Genomic DNA, 17572 nt, shown 5'->3' on the forward strand with positions numbered 1-17572 from the left:
AATGTGTGAGGATTTTAGAGTACTTAGAAATGTCAGCTTCTGGGTGAAAAAATGTTTTTGATCTTTACAGCACAACTGGTGCTTTGCTGTGGTATTTGTTCTAGTCACAATTAGTTGTTGACCAAGTTGATTATTTACTCATGACCCTTTGTCTGGCATCCAACATGCCAAAAGTGCAGCTTTTGGATAGAATGGGGAGCTGTAACTTGTTGAATTACGTATTCCAGAGGGTACGTGTATTCCAGCAACTCTCCTGCCACATCTGATGTGGGGTTTTGCCTCAGCACCTAAAGATACCCGTTCTTTCTCAATTAAACTTGCCAGGAAAATTAATCCACAACACCGGAGATTTATGTCCAAAAAGGAGACAGAAGAGTCCTGTAACTTTATTTGAGTAAAGGGAGAGGTCATGGGGCATTCCCCATGGGGTCTCTCAAAATTTTTAGGAGACACAGCCCCTCCTTTTTATCCTGATTTCCTGGCCACATTCTCCCACTCTTTCCCTGTTGGGTGAGGTACTTGAGAGGTACAGACTACCCAAAACACCTAAGGTCCCCTTCTAATGTATATCCCCCCTGTTTTCTCTGTATCTCTGTTCTTTTTCTCTAAATCCAGAGATTTAGCACAGTCTTGAGTAAGTAACAGTCTGTGTCGATAAATGGAATTCCTATGGAATCAATGATTCCCCCCCATTGCTTCCTTTACCCCTCTGTATCTGGCCTTATCTACCACCAGGCCCAGATTTTGTTGTAAAGATGATTCCTTCTCATTCCTTTCAAATGGATGCTTTTTGGGTTGTACCTTTATTTTTTTTTTAAGGTAAGTATGATTGTGTGAGTAAAATGTTCTTTTCTGATATTTAAAAAGCACCTAATGGGTCATGCCACAAGGTCGTGTTTTCAGCTGAGGGCTTGAAGCAAGGAGCTGCTTCATCAGAATTAAATTGCCGGTAATTATCCAAACAAGTTTGGTGCAACAATCCTCACTCAACGCGCATTTCTCAGTACTTTCAGTGCCGCATGAGTAACAAAGTAACAGGTGGTACATTTGCACTCTGCCTCCCTCCGCGAGCCCTCCGCCGCAAGATCAAACTACAGTGCTTTTCCTTCTTTCGGCCGATGCCAGATTGGTGCCGATAGCAATGGGCCCTCAGCTGTCGGGAGCCTGGGGCAGCCCCCCCAAGGGGAGAGGGCCGAGGGCCGGGGGCAGAGACACCGCTGCCCTCCGTTCTCCCCCTGCGCCCTCAGCAGCCAGGACGCCTCTCGGGCTGCGGAGACCCCGGGCACAGCGCAGGGACAGACCGGGAACTGCGGCTCTGGGCCCGGTGCGTCGGCAAGGGGCCGGGGCCGGGACCCGCGGAGCGATCGGGGCGCAGACTCCATCCCGTGCCGGGAGCAGCCCCCGCCGGCCCGGCACGCTCCGCACCCCTACCCCGTTTAGCCTGCCCTGCTCCTCGCGGCCGGGCGGCGGCCGCAGCCCCTTCCCCGCGGGACCCGCCCCTCCCCGGGGCGGAGCGCGGCGGCTGCCCCGCCTCCCCGGCCGCGGCGGCTGTCACGGGGCGAGCGGGCCGCACCGGGCTCCTGCGGGGCGGGGGCGGCGCTGCGCGGGGCCCCGCGGCTTCCCTTCGGCCTGGCCGCGGCCGCCCGGCGGCATCCGCGCTCTACCACCATGTTCAGGCGGATTTTGCAGCGGGTAAGGCAGCGAGACCCGCCCCAGCGGCGAGGGCGGCGTGCCGTGCCGGTGCCGCTTCCTGGTGCCGGCCGGCCTCGGAGCTGCGCTCCCCGCGGCGGAGCGGAGCCACCGGCCCTGTCCGGCCCGTCCTGCGGCGCAGGGTACGGCTTAGGGGCGTCGCGGCCCGGATGCCGTGAGTTTGTCCGCCCCCGCCCTCTCGCCGGGGGACCGCCCGAGCCCCGACGGGACGGGACGGGCCGAGCCGAGCCCGCTGTCCCGGCTGGGGGCGGTGTCGTCCCTCGGGCTGGGCGGAGGTGCTGGCGGCGGGCGGTTCCCGCGGCCGGGCCTGTCGGAGGGGCGAGGGGCGGCCCTGGCCGGCGTGGCTCCTTTCCGTAGCACGGCGGCGTCTCCGCCCGCCGCCTGCGCCCGTCGCCGCGGCTGCGGGCGCCCGCGCATAGGGCAGGATGAAGGGAAGCCCGGCCTGGGGAGAGCTGCCGTCGGGACCTGCGGTGTTTTCCTCAGGGGCTGGCGGGCAGCAGGCTCCTAACGCCGAGAGCCAGCCCGGCATCCTCCGTCCGGCCGCCTCCGGTGTTTTAGGAACCGGCTTTTCCGGCAGCTCTGGCGGGCTTGGAGAGCCAAGTTGTGACACCCGTTTCCGAAAGCCTTCTCGCTTGCCCAGATCCCCGCGCCGGTGCAGGTCGCATTGCGCTTGGCCTGCGGCTCGGGTGGCAGCTACCCGGAGGCGCTGGCGCGGGGCAGGTGCCAGCGTGGTCCCGGCTCCGTGCGGCCGGCACGGCAGGGCCATGCACCCAAAAGGGTTGAGTCACGCCGGCGCTGGGCAGGCAGCGCTCCAGAGCCCGCACCGCCAGAGAGCGGTGTCCGTGTCACGCAGGAGGCGCTCACGGATAGAGAGGAGACCAGCTGCTCGCCCCGTGTTATCTGCTGCGGCTTCCAAAGCGTGCTGTCTATGTAACACCTCTGCCAAAGAGTGTTTTATTGGAAACGCTGGCTTGCTCTCTTTATCTGCCGTGCAAAGAAGCGTTGCTACAAGAATGAGAGTTAGGGGTAATAAAGTAAGCATACCACCAACTTTTTCACTATAAAACATACCTCAGATTATTTTTCGGTCATAGACCCTGAGCAGGTGAAGAATCTTGGTCTATTTGGAGCTTCGTGTATACAAGGAAAAACTTCCTTCCTGAAGCTTAATGGGGAGCCCTGCTAACAAGCAGGGAAACTTAGTTCGGACCTAATTAAATATTGGCAGCAGTTAACTGGGTGTTTATTGATTCTGAGAAACACTAGGCCATCAAGGAAGGCTTCTGTGAGAGAGGAAAAAGCTTCATACATTGCCAAAGGATATTTTCCCTTAAGTATGAATTCAGTTAAACAAGTCTTATAAAAATCTAAAGTCAGTGCAAAAGTTTTTGTGGGAGAAAAATTCTGAAAGATTGAACAAACAGTTGTTCTCAATTTCTCCTGAAAATGACAGGATTACAGGAGAGCTTGTTGTCAAGAAAGGTGAAACAGACTTCTTCCTGCCTAAAAATTAAATAGAGAAATGCCAAGATTTTTGAAGGTGTTAACCATTCAATTGCTGAAAATAACTATGCATTTAAAAGTTAACCCCATACTAAAAGGGGCTTTAGGAATTTTGTAAAAACAGTGATTGCATGCACAACCTTGTGAATACATACCGTTTTGACTTGCACTCTGGCAGGTGTGAAAAGTCACTTAACAAACTGAAAAAATATTTCTGCTGCACTTTAGTATTAATAATGAACCTTAGGTTTATGTCAGCTATTTTAATAAAGAACATAGTTAATATCTTTCATGTGTCTGATGCAGTAATTTAAGGATAAAGAACTTCCTCTTGACCCTTTTATTTGCCATCATTTGTATAGCTGGCAAAAAAAGCCTGCCTTTCTGTCACTGAAACATAGCTTCTTGCACAGCACATCTATTTGTTTTTTTATATGATTATAGGTGATGCCACCCTTTCTAGCCAGAGAGCTAGTCATTAATGGTGATATTACTTGAGTTATGAAAGCATGGTTTTTTGAAAAAGGAATTATTTATTGCATTCATTTTTGTTGTAACTCTGCTGGCTGGCAAGCTGCAAAGAGGGCAGACAGCAATTACAAAGATACAGTTTATAGTTTCTGATTGCTGAAATTTCAAAACATCAGGTGTTTCTTCTTTATACTACTTCTCTACCTTGATCACCTTTTTATTTCTTCCACAGTTATAACTTCTGTTTTTAAAAGCATCTTCACCCTGGCTTTGAATGGCATATTTTCAAAGTAGAAAGTATTATATATTGAACATTGCTTACTTAGTTTTTGAGGTTATTATCTCCATGCTGTCTTCAACTAGCTCCTCATTTGACATCCTTTCCCTACAAGCTTCTAAATTTTTTCACAAGTTTCTAAATTTTGTGTGTGTTTTCAACATGACATCTCAGGGATCCACCTGTTCTGTGTGTTTGCACAATAAAACCCCTTTTGTACATTGTTGCCACTTCCTGGTTTTGTGCATTGTTCATCATGCTGGTCTGGAAAAAAGGCAGTTTTTCCCAAAAGGCATCTGCGGGGAATGTCCGAGACACAACTTTCCTGCTCAAATAGTTTGATTTTTGTCAGTGGATTCCTTGGAGAGCAGTCTTATCTTTATTGTGTTCAACTTTGATGCCCTTTGTGGGCATTGTGTGATTTCTGTATTGTTAATCTTGTGGGACAGTCACAGGTGCCTCTGGCCTGCGAAAGCAGAGCTTATTTCTGGTATTTGCAAGGAGGAGGCATTTATTTTCCACTGGTAGAAAACTGATTACTTTGACTTTCTCCTGAGCCCATTGCTCATGATTTTTTAGTGGCCAGCTCATCTATTGGACCAGTGTGACTACTGTTTACATTAGTTTTTGTCTCCATTATTTGTCTTTAACTGAGTGTCTACAGCTGTTGGCTGCTGTGCTGTGTTTGGGTGTTCTCTGTGCTCTTTTATTGCTTTCTGTTTCTAACTAATGCTTGAGTATTTGGACTTGAGATCTTAGTGTCTGGGGGAGAACAGGGCTTTGCAGGCATTTCTACAGCTCAGGTAGTACAGTCACCTTTTCTCTTACTCCAGGCTCAGGCACAGAGATACTTTACTTGTCTGAGGTAATTGCATCTCATACCTGACTTATACTTTTCGCATTTATAAGTGCAGTAGATATGCAGATAGCATATTTACTTGGATGGATCCTGAACTGCAGCTGAGCTTCTACCCTCTCCTCAGGAGTCAAAGGGAGCATGTGTGCTTCTTCCTGGGCACAAAGTGCTTGTGTGAAACTGATGGCATGATGGGAAAGAAAAGTTTTATGCCCTCTGAAGTCAGGAGTCATTTCATTTTACAGAGTCATAAAGTGGCGTCACACTACTTTAGAAGTAAATGGTGTTACCGTTCTGTATGGCAAAATACCCTGTTCCTAGCACTGAGAGTTCTTTGGCAACAAGGGCTTTGGCCCTCTTACCTTCTCATTTTTGTGTCTTGTTCTTTTGCTTCAGGGCCTTTTTATGGCTGTAGTAGTACCCTTAGTAGTAGTATTTAAATCTGTGCTGAAAAAATTGCTAAATCTACTGTACTTTTTTTCACATTTTCTCAAGGCTTTACATATTTCTTTCCAGAGGTTTTAATTTATTCTGAATTTAAAATTGCTGAAAAGAGTATTCTGACTGAGAGGAATGTAGCTATAGACAGATAAAAAACTATGCAAAAATGACATAGTAGTGGTCCATATTTATACTCCCTCATCTTAAAGCGTTGACTCAACTCAGTCATTATATAATTTTCAATTCCTTTTCAGAAAACAAGCTGCAATCATTGTTATCCTTTTTGTTGTTACTGATGTTTCTTTATATTAGCTTGCACTTTTGAGAAAACACAGAGAACGGCATTATGAAGTTTAGAATATTACTTCTACAACTCTAGGGCTTCTCCACCAGTAGAAACATAGTCTGTTCTGCAAAGTAAACAAATGTAATTGACAGCTAGGAGAGAAGTATGCTGGATAAAATACTAACTTTGCATTAGTCTTTCATCTCTGGGTATGCCTTCAGATGTCAAATGTAAATTTTGTAATTGTACATACACAGAAGCCTGTGTGGAAATTTTCTTTTTCTCTGGGATTAGTAAATAATTTATTTGCTCCCTGTATAGGCCATCTAAAAACAAAGAACATTTTTCTGAATTCTTTTTGTAGATCACAAAGTCCAAATTGTTTGATGTGTTGTGATTCTTTTTTTTAGTGGAATGTGATACCACAGTGGTACCTGAGCACAGCAGCATAACTATGTGTGTGAACCAATTTGATGATGCAATGATCAATTAAAACAAGACATTCCCAATGCCCCATTCTTTATTTGGATGGTGAAGGATATTTAAATTACATTACAATCTGGAAAGATAAGTTAATTTCATTTTTGATCTTGGCTTCCTTAACATTCTTCCAAATTTTTTTTTTTTTAGTTTTTCTTGCTACTCTGTATATTTTGCAAATGGATACTATAGACTATAACTTTAAAGTTACTTAATGTCCGGTTTCCTTTCCACTCCTCTTTCCCGCACATGGCACTCACCAGAAAATATCACCATTTGTAGTAAGCTTTCAAAATCTAGCTTGGAATTATGCTTTCTCTCTTCAAGAGCACACATTGATATTTGAAAGGTTAGAAGGATTTCACCAGGTACTGTGTAATAATTTCTGTCACACAGTGCATGCAATAAGACATGCCATCCAGTGCTTATTAGTGTGATTATAGTATGTCTGAAGTGTTTCATAAAGCAAGTACTTTGAGCAACCATGGAGTAATAACAGTGTACAGTGGAGTAATAACAGAAGAGCTTGGATCCTGGAGGCTGTAATAATCTCAAATTTGTAGTGCTAGAACTAGCAGAAATTAATATGCAAATCTCATTGCAAAATGGAGTCTAGGGTGAAATGGGATGGGCAATTAACAATGTACAGTAGTGTTGTATAAGGAATTACGACATGAGGTGAAGAAAATATTGTGTTAATTGTTGCAGAAGATTCTTGGGTTTGGAATGAAATGATTCATTAGGTGTGCTGAAAGTGTATGCTCAGATATTGCGAAAGTGGAGGTAGATGCTGCCTGTCTAAAGAAACTGTTGGAGCATCTCTTAGTGCTACTGAAACATTAGATGCCATATTCTAACTTACCTGGCTTCCTGGGAAACCTGGCTACAACTTACAATTTGGTTTAGATATTATTCTTCTGTCAATTGAACACAATCTACGTGTTCATTAAGGGAGTTACTTAACTTGTATTTCAAAGCTTTCCTGTGGGATGTATGTTTCTGTGGGCAGCACTTCTTAAAGTGCTACAGAACAATTGGGGCAGGAATCTGAGGAGTGAACAGGATCAATTTGGAGGTCAAGCACAAGTTGTTCAGGTCTGTCTCATACTAGAAAAGCTGTTCTTTATATCCAGTAGGAATCTCTCATTTCACTTTTTGTGTCTGGTCTTCCCACTGTGTGCTGCTTAGACCATTTGGTTTCCTCTGTTAGATGGCCTCTTCATGAGTGGTGGTCTGGCTGCTATTTGGTGCTCCCAAAGCTGTCTCTACATCCAGGCTGAGCCAGCCTGTTCCCTCAGCTTTTCCCACAGGTCAGATGCTTCATTCCCAGATGAGTTGGTTACCTTTTGCTAAACTCACGCTGGTTTATCAGTGTTCTCCCTGGATCGGGAGAGCAGTATCCCCATGTGGTCCAATGGATGGTGGCCAGTGGGGAAGGATCACTTCCCTTGATCAGTTGTCAGGGCTCCTTGTTAACACAGTCCAGGCTTCTGGCTGCCATCTCTGCAGACAGGGCACACTGTGGGCTCCTTTTCAGCTCGCTGGCTGACACAAGGCCTTGGTCCTTTTCAGCAGAGAGACCTCTGTTGCTGCCAGGAATTTTCCTTCCCTGCCACAGGACTCTGCATTTGTCCCTTTTGAATTGCATAGGGTTCCCCTTGGCCTGTTTCTCCTGGCATTTCTAGGTCCCTCTGAGTGGCAGCCCTGCCCCTGAGTGCATCAGCTGGTGCTCCCAGTTTGATGTCATGTGGAAACCTGAATAGTGTGCACCTGTGGTCCATGCTGGAATGTACATTGTTTAGTATCTATCTGTGTCAGTCACACTGGGAAGAAGTACCGATGCCTTCAGTTTACATATTTTGCATGTGTATAGTATCTCTGCTTACCCCCTTTTTTGCCCCTTCTGTTACTATCTTGCAGAGCTTGCATTGCCTTGCTTGTTGCTTTTGTATGCTGTACTAGAAGGAAATGGCATTCACATTTTCTTTAGAAATACAATACAGCTAATGTGAAAAAGACATGGAGTAGGAAAACCAGAGTATGTTGATCACTTAATTGGTGACCTCAGAGAAGGCTGAAGTGAGAAGAGATGGTTGTCTTCTCTTCCTGTCACCAGCCCCCATAGCTTAATGCTTCTCATTTCTCCTTGGCCAGTCGTCAGAGCCTTTCCAAAACTGAAATGTATTTCACTGGGAATCAGGTCTTTAATCAGTAAACTTGACCTGTTAATGACATATATTTTAGATTTGAGAAATAGTAAAAGGCTGTTATCTTTGTTATGTTCGAAATCTTTATCTTTTTTATCTTTGTTGTCTTTGCTATCTGTTATCTTTTTATTTATGAAAGTTGAAAATAGAACATTCTTTTTAAAACAAAGCAGAAAAATATACTTAATGTTCAAAGAATGGGAATCATCTGTGCTGCAGTTATCTTATAAGAGGTTATATAACTGATTTGTTTTCAATAAAAGGATCCATTTGAGCAAGAAAATTCTTCTCCAAATAAGATTTTGGAGGCACCAAGATCAAGAAAGTAAAACTCTGTCCCTCTCTCTGTAGAGTTCGGTCTATATATATTTAAACTCTTTATCTTTATCCTCATATTAAATTACAAAATCCTTTATAGAGTTACAAGTATTTCCAGATGGACTAAAATACAACAGTAGCATTACTTTATCCCATTTGAGATTGTCATACTGGAACCAGATAATGAACTTTTTGTTCTCTGTTGAAACTAGGATTGCATATATGTATTGAGATAATTTTTTAATGATGTTTACTTTGAGAATGCTTACTCTACTGCCATCAGTTAAGCAGTGACATTCTGGAGATGAGTAAGAGAAATTAAATCAAATTTAAATCAAAATTATAGTTAAATAAGGACTATAAGATAAAATCCATCTACCCAGATTTTGAATTATGTAATATTTAAAGTTTATTTGCTTATTTATATAAGTCTGTGGTTTCAAATTATTACTGTTTTGATTTTCAGCATATTCATAGGAGTATGTCTTACTGATTAGCATGTTTTAACTTTACCACAGGCTTGATTATTATTTTTATTTTTTTCCAAATCAAAGCAGCGTACCTGCTTATGTGCTTGGTGAATCAACAAGATTCTCAAACTTTAGGTTTCCATTTTTCCTATGTATGAGGGCTTGTCCAGAATGTGGACAAGTTACCAAGAAAGTAGAATGATACTAGTTTACTACGAATGAAGCTTTTCAGATTGTAATTTCTACTGTTTTCATATAGGGTATAGCAACCTAATTTAATGTCACCAAGAGTGATACAAGGGCAGAGTTTAGTTTTTGTATTGTGGTGAGCATTCATGAGAGGAAGTGGTTTAAAATCTTGGCCTTTGCTTGTGGTGTCTGCTTGGTTTTTTATGGATGGAGAGTGTTGGATAGAAGCTTTTGTTGAAATGTTGTGTTGAAAATTATATTATTGCTTATCAGCCTGTTCACTTCTTGTGGCAGGAAAATACTTCTCTATTCCAATAAGTAAAAGAGAGGCCTTTGCATAGGATATGTACTGCACTTTATTAAATATTTATTAAGTATAAAAATGTAGACTTTAATTTTTGTCTTCCCAATCTATTTCAGACTCCAGGTAGAGGTGGGTCTCAGAGTTCAGATTCAGATTCATCTGCCACACCTGGAAATGCCGTGGACGTGAACAATGAAGGCTCCTCAGAGGTACTGTGCACCCTACATGGGACTGGTGTCTTAAATCTTGGATGCTATTTCTCTCATCCATGGAACTGTTGGAATAACTTTTTATGCCCTTCCTAAATATCAGCTGTATTAAACAAATACTTGCAAATGTCATATTCTAAAAATTGTTTGTTATCTAAATAAAAAAGGAAGACTAAGCTATGTTTATATGTAACTATTAATTAGGCTTATGTATCCAAATGGTCACAAGCAATGCTTTCTGTAGTTTTAGAGATGAATTATTAAAATTAAAAGCAATGAGATGTAAGCTTAAGACTCCTTGTTAATAAATCTTTAATGAGAGCTGCAAAAAACAAGGACTGACATTTTATCATGCTTGTACTCCAGTTTCACCTCTTCCTTCTATCAAATATATTGGGTTTTATTTGGTGTTGGAGTATAAATCCTATCAGTGTTTCATGTGCTGTATGCTGTACTTAATCAGCAGAATAAGTTATTATTCTTGCTGCAATCCCATATTACAATGTGTTTGTATTTACAGTGTTGTCTGACATTAACTCTGAAAAATACAAACTGACTTCACTGACTGTTGGAGCTCGTTTGTGCTAATGTAGCCTGATTACCTATCTTAAAAATGTTTTGAGCTTAACATACAAACACAGTGCAAGGTTAATTACCCCTATTACAACATTGAAGGGAGTAAAGTGCTCTTTCTTACACTGAATAAGGTGTGTGATGATTCAAATACTCCTGTGTGTGATATGATAAAAGATAAAAGAAACTTTCACTGTGCTGTTTAAAATCCTGTCTGTGCATCTGATTATTTCTTCTTTCTTGAATCCTTATTGCAGTCAATGTGATCAGACATTCTTTAATATGTTGCTGCATGTTCTGCATGTCACACATTTTAGAGTCCAAATATGTTCATTTAACAATTCCTAATAAATAAATATTCTTAAATTGCAGACTAAAATCTACTACTTTTGTAGTTGATTAAGGCATAAAAACATGTAATGAGATGATTATTTCTTTCTAAAGTTTGGCTAAAATAATACAGTTCTGTTAACATGAGTGCACCATCACTGACTGTACAGCTTGTGAGTGCCATAAGGCACCTCAGTACTAATGGAGCAGTATTTTCTTGACATGGCTTTCAGTGTGGTGGTGTGCCTGCACTATTGCCCCATTGGCTGTTCTTTCTGCTGAGTCAAAACTGGATCAGACCAAAGGCTGCTTTGTCACTATTGATATGCATGTGTTACATAAAAAAAGTATCTTTTAGCTGTCCATAATTCCATCATTTCTTGCATTGGATATTATCCTTAGCATAGAATTTCAAAGTCTGTTTGAAACTGAGCTCTGAACCTGGTGATGGATATTTAGATTTGCACTACTCGAATCTGTTAGCCTTCCTTTCCCCTCACAGCTTGCCTGAGGTCTTGTCTCTCCTGGAACTTCTGTTCAGGAGCACCATAGTTGTTCTCTGCAGAATGTTTGCTTGATCACGGTATTCCTACCTGGTTCTCCATTATTATGCAGTCAGAAGTCCATTAATTTGTTTTCACTGGGGTTTCTTGGCTAGAATTTCTAATTTGTATTGTTGCAATATTAAATCTGTGCAGATTTGTACGTTTCCTTTCTTCTCAAGCCTGGTTAAAATAAATCCTGATTTTTGAGAATTGAAACAGAAGGAGTGGGAAAGTCTGAATTCAGACTGCTCAATAAGAAGTAAAAATTTGCTCGTGTCCTTGTCTGTGACTGTGTCGGCACTTCAGGTCACAGGCCATAATGAAATCTTTTATTCACTGCGCAGTCTGCCCAAGGAGGAAACATTTGAGACTCTCTTACCTTTGCAGCTTAGGTCCCAGTGCAACTCTCTGCAGTACAGGGTTGCTAAATATTCCATGCTTGCAGAAAGTCTTCAGTGAGATGATGCTCTCCTTAGTGTAGTGTTAGCCAGATAAGTTTGCTTCAGCCTCTCCTGCTGCTGTTGCAAACTTGCTTATTAATTTATAGAGGCATTTCTGCAATCTCACTGCACCACAACTTCCTCTTTATCTGAAACATCTGAATACCCTTATGGGAAACCTTGTGATGGGTGTGACGTAATTCCTTGTCAGGCTCCATTCACTGTTTGTTATGCAGCTTGTTCCTCTGTCACATGGATGGGGGCACCAAGAGCGTAAGGAAAAACACAGTTGTATAAAGCATAGTCCTAGTTTTTAAGGCATGTTTTATATTTGTTTATTTTCATGTCCTTAATAACTCTTCATTCTTGCCTTCTGTATGGTACTGGTATGGTTTGTGAAAGTTCTCTCTCCAAAAGGAAAACAGACTTTGGTTTTGGTGGTTGTAGGGAGCTTTCAGTGTAAGAATTTAAACTTTTGATTCCAGGTCTGCATTTTTTCTTGTCTTTATTAATTTCTTAAAAACAAATATACATTTCACAGGGCTTCATCTGTCCATTATGTATGAAAGTGTGTGTAACTCCCACTGATCTGTCTGAACATTACAAGAGTGAGCATACTGGGACAGAAGGAAGACAGGAGCTTCGTGACCTCGCAGCTATTAGTGTGGGTCTTGTTTATTTTGTTTAAATAGCTTTGGTGATGGGGTGCTTTAAATGAACTGCATATTTTTGTGGTGTCAGCCTTTTAAATTGTTTCTTTTGATTCCTTGCTTAAATGCAATTTGATCTCATATGCATGATTCCAGAGTACAGATTCAGCAGAAGAGTTAATTCATGTCTAGTTTTCTGGTTTGAAGTTTTCTGTCACATGAGACATTTGCAGTATTGGAAGGCTTGCAGTCACTGATACACACTTTTTTATTAACAGCTTTTGCTTGATTTTCTTATAAATAAGACTGTTTCCTTATTTGTTTTTCTTCACATCAGACTCAGTATCATGATAAACGTGGTGTTGGATCAGGCACATTCTTTGTGAAAAGAAATATTTTGAGCTCTTATTAGCTAACTTTTTTTAAAAGCGGATTTCTAGTGCAAGATCGTATATTGGGTAAAGACAACAGATGGTGGCAATATAAAAATCTCAGAAACCTCTGTTTTTGAACATGTCTAAGAGCTTATGTATTGCACCAACATTATAAAAATAATTAGAAAAACAAATTTTTTTATAGATAGTCTGACTGGATTTTTTTATGCCCCCAAGAAAATGCAAAGGCTGTTTCAGTAAATAGATGTAAATTGTGGTGCATTTCTTTCAGTTGTGCACTGTAAAACTGCACACTTAAAACAAAATGTATGGTTTTATGCTCAAGAGCTAGAAGAATTTAGATTCTGGAAGTCAACAGCCTCCAACTGCACAAGGCTATCTGATTCTTTTTGCTGCAAACCTTGAGAGAGCAGATTGGAAATCTGGGGGCAGGCAGATTGCTGTGTACTAAATGGATTTGTATAGAGGTGAAGTTTTGCATTGCTTCTGCCAATATTACTTTTGTTGCAATTTGAAATGTAAGTGTTTATTCTAGGATGTGTGTGTGATGTGATTTTATTTGGTTTATTTTTACATTTGCTAGGTAGTGCTTTTTTCCTTATGCTTGATGTGTATTTGTACTGTATTTTTGAAGGGAAAACTTCAAATTGCTGGATGTTATTCTCAAAAATGATGGAAAGAATCAATACATTGATTATTCTCGAGATAACTTGAGGTGTCATTTCTAGTGTGAAGTGTCACCTGCTAAAGTGAGAAGGATCTGTGACAAGACTGACCTGTGCTGCTCTCTTGGAGTGGTGTGGGACCTCCTCAGAGCCAGGACAACTTGAGTATGGCTTTTGATGGACTCACTGCCTCTTGTTGAAGCAGAGGCTGTCAGTAGTGCTCTATTGTGGTCAAGTCAACTTCTTACTTTTGTTATTATCTGGTCACAATGCAAGTGCTGTGTAAGAATAAGCTGTGCCATTCCTGATGTACTTGTGTCAGTAGACTGTGGGATGTGAGCCATCAGAGGTAATAGTAATGTGGATAGTACTTACTATTGGGAAGAGTTCAAATACCTTTTGTTGGAAACAATGCTGAAGAAGCTTATGAGTTCAGGATTTTTGCTAGTGAGTTCTGCTTAAACAAGAAGATAGGATGTGTTGCAAGGCTAGTGTTTGGTTACACTTTGTGAGACCTGAAAAATTGTTGCTTGGTTAATAAAAGCCTTAATACCTTGCTTTAGATTTTATATGGGGTTTCTTTGCTAACCCTTCTTCTATAAGCTGATGGAAATTTTAGCAAGTGCCCCTCTGTTCTCCTTGTTCTTCCTTCCTCTCTGTCCTCCATGCAGTGAGAGCTGGTCTCTGTTTTTCAGTCACAAACATTCACACCTGCAGTGCACAGCTCCTGTTATGGGAAAGGTTTCTTGCCACTTGCCTACAGCCTGATTTATGACCATCTTCTTGAGCAGCCCTCTTTCTCAAACTAGAGGTTGAAACTGGTTTGTTAACTGGTGAAAATGTCAGTGTAATACTTCTGCTACCCCCCAAGCTGTGATGAAGCCTTGCTTTATAATACAATGGCCTATTCAACTGCAGGAAAAACCACCAAAATATTGGCAAACATCTGTCCATGTATAGCCAACTTAAACAAATGCTATATGAAAGTCATGCATCTCCAAGTTCCCAAATATTGTTCCCCAACTTTCATATGTACAGTAGTGTCACTAACAAAAACTGTGTGGTGGCTTCTGTTTTGTTTTTATTGAAAGGAATTATTTCTAAACTGTGTCCTGCATTTCCTGACAGTCTCTGTTGGACATTCAGAGCATCTAAACAGTGAGTCAGTATAGAGGCATAGTTTGAGACTTCCTGTCCTGTTTTTATCTGAGGCATCCAAAGCAACCAGCCTGAATGGTACCCCTGCAGCATTTAGAATATAGTGGCTGTTAACATCTATTGTCTTATCTACCAATTGGGCTAAATCTAAGACAATTTTAAGACAGTTCTTTTGAGTAGTCTTCATAATTTTCAGACGTTTAGTAAGAATGTGTTTCTTGGCTAATACAAACAAGATGACCTTGATGTTTTCTGAATAAACTTTTCATAACAGAATTCCAGGGAATGTAAATTGGCATAGTAGTTGTGCAAAAATGTGTGTTTTTTAAGACAGTCTTTAAAAAGACCACATTCTTTATGGTTTATTTTTCCTACTTGTCTCTTATTGTAGAAGCAATTGAGTGAATCTTCTGGTTTTGTGCATACCCTTGGAATGTTGCAGGCTGTTATTGCACAGAAACTCATGTCAATGCTTTAAAGCTGATATTTTATTCTCTTTCAGTTGCTTCTCAAATTAGGTTGTGGTGCCTGTTTTCACCTCAACAGTACTTGCCTGCTTTGCATATGAACAAAAATTATTGATGGAGTTACATTAGTATATTAACTTCCTTCAACATCTGAGCAGTATTAAGAGAATGAAGAATTAGAGATACTGATTTGATTTGACTTGGCCATGGAATATGACTTTTCTTTAAAAACTAGAGGTCACACCAGATTAGAATTTCTAATTCATGACAAAATTGTGGTCTTGTAGGTTGTGACAAAATTTTAGTCTTAATCATCAATAGCAGTAAAAACGTAAGAGAACTGAACCAGAAATTATGTTGGTTCTGTTCTTCTCAGGAAGAATATAGCTTCTTTTCTAGGAAGAAACAAATTCTACATTCTGGTATAAAATACTACATAAATACACCTTTGCTCTCTTTGTCCAGAAATTTAAATACTTGTAAAATTGAAATGGACTACAGGTCTTAATTATACTCAACATGACCTTTTAACCTACTTTTCTAATGATTAAATAGAGATGCTGTCTCAAAGCCACTGTCATCTTACTGTTTACATAAACACAGAGGAAAGGGCTTTATCTGGTGAAAGGCATGAAAAATGTCAACTGTATTTTCCTTTTAGCAATATATAAAAGGAGTGACCTAATTTATTTATTCTTTAACTTAAAATATATCTTGATTTTTTAAATCAATATGTAAGCCCACTGAAATAAATTATGAAATGTAGTCTTGCCCTTGCTGTCTTGGCAGACTGTTTAATCTGCTTCTGAGAACTTCCTGAGGATACAGTTAATTGCTTTGATATGTATTCGAAAAATACAATCTAGAAGCTACTTGATATGTCTTTGAGCTCTGAAATATCACTTATGTTCCTCTCTGCTGGCCCTAAATATATAGTTTCTGATATTCCATCATGTAAAGTATTTCAGACTCTAAATCACTGTGTAACTGGAGAATATCTGGGTTTTAGTTTGGACTTACTGTTTGAGTGCTGGTGAAGATATGTATCTTGTATTAAGGAAAATTGTGGAGGTTTACCTGCAGTGGAAGAAATGTGAATGGTAAGCTTACTTTCAGTTTTTCTAAACATGCTGGCCTTTATTCACAGCATACAGCTTATTGTACCAATACAGCTGTGTGAGAGTTGCTAATGTAACTCTGGATTCTGAAAGATGGGCAAACATACGTCATGACCAGAAGGTGTTACAGCCCTGGTCTTCAATCACTGCTGTTGGCTTTTTGTTCATGCAGCTCACTGGAAACAGGCTGTAGTTGGGGGTGCTGGCATGGTATTTCTGGAAGCTCAGTGGTGAAACTTAGATCCTCAAATGCATTTACACATAAAGCCTAGTCATGTGAGTGCCAAACATGTTAAAGTGCATCCTGGTTTTTGTTTTGGGCTAAGGTGTCCTATGGCATGTGTATGGTAGAATAGTCATGAATGTTTTCCATATGGTAAAAGTGTCAGTTATCCTGAAATGATTCTGTGGGATGGAGGTTTTTTTAAGTTAGATTTTTTTTTGTTTACCACAGTTCTTAAATATTTTCCAAGAATGGAAAACAGTGAAACAGTGAAGTTACATGATTCTCTAAGCTTGACTTATGATCTAGATGCTGGAATAAAAATATAAGATGTTGCAGAAGCTTTGTTTTAGTATTTGAATGTTGTATTAGTAAATGAAGCGGTTGTGCTGTATGGCACTCTACCACACGTAGCTGTAGATCAGCAGCAATCACAGCACCCTAAATGGGACTGCTTATTCAATTCTATGCAGTATTAAAATAGGATTGACTACACTATCATCAGATATTGCTAGAAGATGCTAAGGAAGCTGAGTTGCTATGGCTGTGGCTTTAAAACTTAAATAAGGTGCTTTATTTCTTGGATTCTAAGGACCTGAGCGCATCTGAATTCCATCCTGTAAAAACTGTTTTGTCTGTGGGACTGTCCTTCAAGAGGTGTCATCTGTCTGCCAGATAACTCCAGTTTTAATTTGTGAAAAAGGAACTTTGAGTGAGGTAAACTGTGCTCTCACTCATTAACTAATTAAGGCAAGATTTCGTATTAGCTCTAAAAGACCATTTCATTAAAGCTGAGGGGAAAAGGAGAGCAGTTGTCAGAGGAAGAGAGATTGAATGCATCTATATGTAGGTGTCTCAGGCTCCAATTACTGATGATGGAGCCCTGGGAGTTGTTATGCTGACCCTACCTAAGGTATACATATTTGTTGAGTCAGATGACTAGCTTTTTGCTCCATTCACCGTGTTGAATAGCTCTGCATTGGTGTTAACTGGGGAGTAGACATCTACGTGTCTAAATGTTGGGGGTTTTTTTAAACCTCAGTTGGGAGTTTTGAGCTGATGGAAAAAAAGTAAGTAAGTAAGACAATATTCTGAAAAGGCTGAAATTTTCAAAATACTTCTTTACACAGCCAACCCCATTACCCCTAGTCCTACTGAGTAATACAAGGAGAAGACAGAAACCCAGAAACCATTTAGTCCTTCACATTCATTTCCCCTTGCAGAAACTATTTCTGCATCCAGTTTAAAATCATGTGAGTATTAGGAGGACTCTGTGGTAGCCTGCAG

General features: G+C 40.8%; 1 protein-coding gene across 5 annotated transcripts in view; it reads left to right on the forward strand.

Annotated features, from left to right (window-relative positions):
* The window catches only part of EEA1 (early endosome antigen 1), a 92171-nt gene that overhangs the window by 27020 nt on the left and 47579 nt on the right, over positions 1 to 17572 (forward strand). For 3 of the 5 annotated variants that reach the window (XM_033056905.2, XM_033056904.2, XM_033056906.2), the window contains 2 exons: positions 9629 to 9721; positions 12151 to 12273. In XM_033056905.2, coding sequence (XP_032912796.1) covers positions 12172 to 12273 — 102 coding nt within the window. In that variant the 5' untranslated portion in view covers positions 9629 to 9721; positions 12151 to 12171. Of the gene's footprint in view, positions 1 to 1600; positions 1693 to 9628; positions 9722 to 12150; positions 12274 to 17572 lie in introns of those variants that run through there. The other 2 variants (XM_033056901.2, XM_033056902.2) reach the window with 2 other exon arrangements.

Source organism: Catharus ustulatus, chromosome 4 (assembly GCF_009819885.2).
Source record: "Catharus ustulatus isolate bCatUst1 chromosome 4, bCatUst1.pri.v2, whole genome shotgun sequence".
Lineage (NCBI taxonomy): Eukaryota > Metazoa > Chordata > Aves > Passeriformes > Turdidae > Catharus > Catharus ustulatus.